The sequence below is a fragment of the Athene cunicularia genome, assembly GCF_003259725.1.
Source record: "Athene cunicularia isolate RWA chromosome 2 unlocalized genomic scaffold, athCun1 chr2_part1, whole genome shotgun sequence".
Taxonomy (NCBI): Eukaryota; Metazoa; Chordata; class Aves; order Strigiformes; family Strigidae; genus Athene; species Athene cunicularia.
Genome location: NW_020799095.1, coordinates 113,473,572 through 113,479,926, shown reverse-complemented (window position 1 = coordinate 113,479,926; position 6,355 = coordinate 113,473,572). Strand labels below are relative to the sequence as shown.

At 38.3% G+C, this 6,355-nt stretch overlaps 1 protein-coding gene across 2 annotated transcripts in view; it reads left to right on the top strand.

Moving 5' to 3' along the window:
• The first annotated feature begins 1,070 nt into the window (after positions 1–1,070).
• NSMAF (neutral sphingomyelinase activation associated factor) overlaps positions 1,071–6,355 on the top strand; it is a 33,506-nt gene continuing 28,221 nt past the window's right edge. Inside the window, exons 1-2 of one of the 2 annotated variants that reach the window (XM_026842301.1) lie at positions 1,071–1,161; positions 5,905–5,994. Coding sequence is in view for 1 of the 2 variants with exons in the window: in XM_026842299.1 (XP_026698100.1) it covers positions 1,350–1,393; positions 5,905–5,994 (134 nt within the window). In the remaining variant the exon portion in view is untranslated. Of the gene's footprint in view, positions 1,162–1,306; positions 1,394–5,904; positions 5,995–6,355 lie in introns of those variants that run through there. The other variant, XM_026842299.1, reaches the window with a different exon arrangement.

Below are 6,355 nucleotides of genomic sequence, written 5' to 3'. Positions count from 1 at the left end.
AAACAAGTCGCTTTCAACTTTGTATTTAGAAGAGAGAAACCAGAGTTCTTCATTGCTTTGTTCATTTACCTGTATCACCCTTCCTACTGCTGTAGGCTAAGTTCTGCTTTTCTTGTCAAGGTGCTTGCCTTTCCCCCTGCCTCCTCCCTGCCCCCAGCTGCCTCTCAAACCACTACTCATTCCATTCACAAGAAAATACCTTCCACATCACTTCCACATTAATTTTTTAGATTTTCTCAATATAATTTTTCTGGGACCATACAAAGACAGGAATTTCAAATAAGTCTTCAAGCAAAATTATATTAGCATGCTTTAATTTACCTCTCCCCTTAAGTGTAGGTGCTTAACTTTTAAGCTCAAACAGCTCATACACTATTAAAAGATTAACCCTTTCCTCCACCAGGTTCTGTATACCTCTGATACTGTGTGGGAGTTGAAGATGTTCCACTCAAAAGCTGTTAGAACATTCATTAAAGTTATCTGGATGGTCTGGGGGTGTGTGGAGGTGTGTGTGACTACATTACACTGATTATTTAGTGCTTCCCCTCCTGCCCCCTCAACATACACCCCCAGACAGACACACACAACTGTAACTGAACAGTTTTCCTTCCATTTCAGATCTGGGAAGCTCCTTATGTTCTTTAAAGTTGGCTGGGTTTTTTTTCCAGCTATGTGAGTTGTTATAATAGAAGATGTTCCCTGAACTAGAATGTTCTTCTACCCACCCCCTCCCCATCTGCTTCTGCTGTTGATTTCTAATACAGGGTCTGAATTAAACCAGGGATATAACATCTTAAGTGCCCTTCCACCCACTCTAATGGTCAAAGGTTTGCTCTGGTAAGAGTGGTGTCTACCCATGTATTTCATCCGGGAAAGTGAAGCTGCCTCTTTCTCAGCATCTCTGATGGCGGAACTGCTTCACAGGCTTGCTGCCTTCCAAAGGGTACGGTCTCCTTCCTGTCCACCTTGTTCTTGTCCCTGACCCCTTCATATTGCACCATCTCTGGTATGTCATGTTCCCTTCCATGGACCTGATTCAGGTTACTAAATCTGTGCAAAGCTGTCCTGGGGAAACTCCACAGCTCTGAATGGAAGCTTGTATTCTGATCTAGCTGCTAACTTGACAGCCTTTTAAGGAAGAAGTGGATGGTCTCCACAACTGTAAGTAGTTGCATTACAAGTTAGTGGGCTAGGTTAGACCAGTGAAGCTGCTAAAGCTTATTTTTTCCTTAAATCCAGTTTTCAAATTATCATATGTAATAAGAATGTATCATCTTCTGAGAAGTTTTCTGAAAGCCTGTTTGCTAGTGGTGAGACTTTGAGGATAAAGACCAGAGTGTTAAGAAGCTATGGTATTATGCATTGAATATCTTTTAACTCTCACCCCTAACAGGTACTTTCATGGAGTTTGAGCTTTCTTTGAACATCTTGTCTCTTTGTCATTTTCAAAGTAATGCTTTTTTTTTTTTTTTTTAAATACTCTAGTATGTTAAGTTCAATACAAGAGAAAATTATAAATGATCCCTGAAGATATGACTGTCCTTTAACAACTTTGTCAGTCTGTTGTGAGCTATTAAATATTATGGTGACCACAAACTTTGTGAACATAAACCTGGTAAATGTTTTTTCATTAGGAAGCCAGCATAAAAATAGCCCATAATACACTTCAAGATGTGAGTTTTATTGCTTGATTTAAAAGGATTTTGTGTTAATAGATGTTTGAGTCACTTTCCAAGAGAAGATCTAGGATTACCCTTCTCTAAGTTGATTTTTAGTAAATGCTTATTAAATTGTTTATACTTGGGAAGTTTCAAGTAACAATCGCGTTGTACACTTTGAAAATGTGTTAAAATGAACCACTTCCTGATACTAAGAAGAATATCTTAAACTTGGTCCTTTTTTGTTTGCCTGAAACAGAATAGTTTCTGATATTTGATTATCATAGTATTAAAGAGTGCAAAGTTTGAGAGCAGCAGGCACATGCAGAAGATCCCTTTGCTTTTTTTATTAAAAACCACAACTGTTTGTGTTAGAACCAGAACTGTTTTTTTCAGTTACTAGTTCTTGCTGATAATTTAAAAGGACAAAGGAACCCCCAACTTTTTTGTTTTAGATATGCTGGTATTTTTATACCTTTCCTAGTTAATACTTATGGTTTGCTTTTGGAGAGAAAAATTATAATTTTTGATAGGTTCCTTTATTTTTTGGGAGGTAACCAATTGCATTATTGAAGTTATGCAGTCCTCCTCACTGGAAGACCAGTTTGCCTAGTTGCTGAGGTTTTTTTAATGTCTTGGGGTCAGACTTGAAGGCAAGGGAGGATAGGCTGGGGACAGACTTGCTTAGTCTTACTTGACTTGACATGGGTTTTATGATCCAGGCTGTTCTTCCAGGGCGGTGTGGTAAGTCATAGGCTTACAGCATGTGCTGTTAATTACTCAGCACAGGGAACAGTACAGCTGCTCAGTGGCTGAAGACCAAAATACAGTTCTCAGCTGTACAGATTGAATCAGTTTCTTATACAGGGTATCATGCATTCTCTTCCTACTATTGTTTGTTGGGTTGAGAAGAGTAGCAACTGGTATTTGTGGAGATGTGATGTCTGGCTCTGTCTCCCTGCAGAATTGACTCATAGCAGCCTGAAAATAGAGGAAATGGAAAATAGAAGAAATAGACTTGCAAGTAGGAGACAAATACAGAATTACTTAGAAGAGACTGCAGGGCCACCTGGAAGACTTTGTGGAGAGTGTGGGGGCAAAGATAAAATGTGGAAAATGCACTTAGCCTATATGACATACAGTGTTTGGAGAAAAATACTTTAACAGCTGCCAGCAATACAACCCTTTTTCAAGACAGCGAAGCTGTGAATGGAAAGTGGCATGAGGTTACAGCACAGGAGGTCGCTGGTCTCCAGCACGGAGCTCTACAGCGATGCTGTCTCTGTAAAACTGGGTAGCGAGTAGTCATGTGGAAGAGACACGGAGAGACTGATAGAAAAAGGGTAGACTGGATGCTGCTAGTAAATACTGTCTTCAAAAAGAAAAAAACATACAATTTCCCACAGTACCTATTTAGCTTATACAAAGAGTTATTCTTGAGTTGTGCATAACTTGTGTGTTATTTTTTTCATGAAATCATGAGCAACCTGGTCTAGTGAAAGGTTTCCTGCCCATGCAGGGGGTTTGGAGCTAGATGATCTTAAGGTCCCTTCTAACCCAAACCATTCTATAGTTCTATGATCTGATTCATTAGGAGTGAGGATGATACCAGGGAAAGTGTACCTCAAATCCTTCCCAGTAGCACACAGCTTCTGATTTTGGGAAGGTGAATTGATGCATAAGGTGTTGAGTATAAATGCAGTATAAACAACAGTTTCTAGGGGATAGTTATCCTCAAAAACTTGAAAGAGAATTATCTTGGTTTATGTATTTTGGCTTACGTAAGCATGATACTATGAATAACAGAGCCAATATTTTGATGTAAAAACATGGTTTATCTTGAATATAGGAAAGATTCCTGCATTTAGCAAAAACTTAAAAGGACAGTCTAATAATTACCAGTGCTGCCAACAAGTGAATTTGGAAAGAGTATAAAGATGTGGGGAGTTTGGTCAAAAGAATAGGTGCAGACAAAAGAAAGAGCCCAAGAATTAAGAACTTCAGATATTTAATTCTATCAAACAGGCATTACTGATTGTCTTGGAAGAAAAATTGTGGGACCGTGAACATAATTGCTGTGAAGATCATTGTTCCCTATGTCGATAGTATCTGCCCCCTGATGAGAGAGAAGATTTTTTTTTCAAACAAATCTGGGTATTACCTCTGTTCTTAACTCTTTATTTAAATATTTTGGCTTGTGGATAATAAGTTCAGTGTGTATGCTTATATATACTAGAAATAAAAACATTCTGATGATGAATTTTTTTATCTATCCTAACACAGCTTTATTAAAAAGCTTTTAATCAAAATGTGATTCACTTGCTCGATCTGAATTTGCAAAATCCCAGGTATTTTAAGTTTGTCCCAGATGATTTCAAAGGGATGATGTGTTGAAATATGAAATTTAATGGTAACTGTGGAAGCTGCTTTGATTTCATACTCCTCTTCCCTCCTAGCTGGTAGACTGTTCTTAGTTTTTTCTTCAAAAATTCTCTTCAAATTTTTTCTTCAGAAATGTTCTTTAAAAAATATTCTGTTTTTTTTTCTTCAAAATGCTGGGCTAGACCTTCTATTTTAGCTTCCAGAAGGTGAGTGATCAAAATAAATATGAAAAGAATGATTTGGCTCCTTCAAAGGCACCAAGGCCTCAAACTTGGAGATTCAGTTTACACCTTTTGGTAGGACATGTTTTCTTAGGTGGCAGTAAGTTTGGAGAACAGACGTCTATGAGAAATGGAAGGCAACTGAAGTTATGTCTTCTGAGAATGGATATGTGAAGGCAAAGTCCTAAAACCCCACTGGAAACTAGAGATATTTAAGAACATTACAACAGCAACTGGGATAGAGGGTGAAGAGATTGTTTTGAGACTTGTGTTGAATTTTCTTAGGGAGTTTTGTATGGTGTATACTGTTCTAACATATGTTTTCTAACATTTTAACATCAGGTGTTTCTTAATGGCATCATAAAATAAATGTTTTCAAAAGAGGAGAGGTAAAGATAATGCATTAGGACAAAGTGTCTTGGACACAAGCAGTTTTGAGTATATAGACCCACTGTTACTTGTAGTTACAGTAAACCTTTATTGTTATGTTCTGTTTAATATAACAGGCGCAACACAAATCTTACATGAACAAGATGTATTTTCCAATAATGCTGTTTTTTCTACTGTGAAATATGCTTTCTTAACGAGCAGGCTATTCAGTACAGTCAGTTCATTTTGTGAACTCTCGACATGTTTACTGCTATTTGAATACTGCTCTGGGAACACTTGGCGTTTATTAGCATTGTCACAGGCATTTCTTGTGAAGCACATCAGGAACACAGTACAAAAAGCTCAAAGTGTGGATGTGAATAAATACTAAGTACTTCTGCAGATCATACCCACGCTGCAAATAAACAAGCTGTTGTACTTCCAACTGAAGTGATACAAGATGTTTCTGCCTCCTCCTGCTGTGCCATTCCCCACAGCTGAAATGTATAGGTAACCGTGTGTTCACCCTGTTAGTAAAGTTGGTGAGTTTTAGTCACTTGCAGCAGTTTGAGTCATTAGAGAACCCAGTTTCATGTTCTGTCTAATCTAGCCTATTTACATTTACCTCATACCAGCACTGGCAGTACTATGATCCTGCAATTAAATACTTTAGAAGACTTTATTTTTTTTGTTGTTGTTACTGAGGTTTGTTTGTCTACTGGATTAGTCCATAAGCAGGCTTCCTGTGGGTTTGAACAGGCACTGATGCACAGGAAATGCAGAAATGTGGTTGGAGAGGAAGGTAATGCTTCCTCACAGGGTATCCATCAAGTCGCTCAGCTGTGTTTTAAAAACTGTGGCCATGTTTTCACTTAACAGTTTAGACCAATATAATTTGACTTTGCTTCAGAAAGATCCAGTATCATCCATTCCTAGAGATTAGTTCCTGCCCCTCCTTTTGTGTCGTGTATTTTGACTGGCATACACTGATCAGGGCTGAACTAGTGTTTACTGGGGGGAAAGCTTGTGTTAGGATAGTCCCACCTGAGACACATGAACAGAATCAAAATATCTAACCTTATATATGTTGGAAGATCATCAATCAATCTTCATGTGTACACACATTTTCCATACGACTTTCTTCTTTAAGTGAATTCATTCATGGGGTGTGGAGCACAGCACAAAAATCGGTGAAGACTTCTCAAACACTTGATATATTTTATTAAGAATACTGTTATGGTCTTTTCAAATAAAAAATTTTTATTTATTTGTAGGTTTTCACTGCTTCTTCTTAACCTGGAAGAATATTACTTTGAACAGCACACAGCCAATCATATTATAAATAAAGGTTGCAGAGATGAAAGGTACAAAACTCTTAAATATATTCATTTACTGGAATCATAGAATCATCTAGGTTGGAAAGGACCCTGGACATTATCTAGTCCAATCAGTCTCCTAGCACAGTTCCCACCTACAGCATATCCTTAAGCTCCAAATCGACCCTACTCTTGAATGCCTTCCAGGGATGGGGACTCCACCACCTCCCTGGGAAGCCCATTCCAACGCCTAACAACCTGTTCTGTAAAGAAATGCTTCCTAATACCCAGTCTAAAACTTTCCTGGTCAACTTGAGGCCATTCCTTCTGGTCGTATTGCTTGTTACTTGGTTAAAGAGACTCATCCCCAGCTCTCTGCACCCTCCTCTCAGGTAGCTGTAGAGGGTGA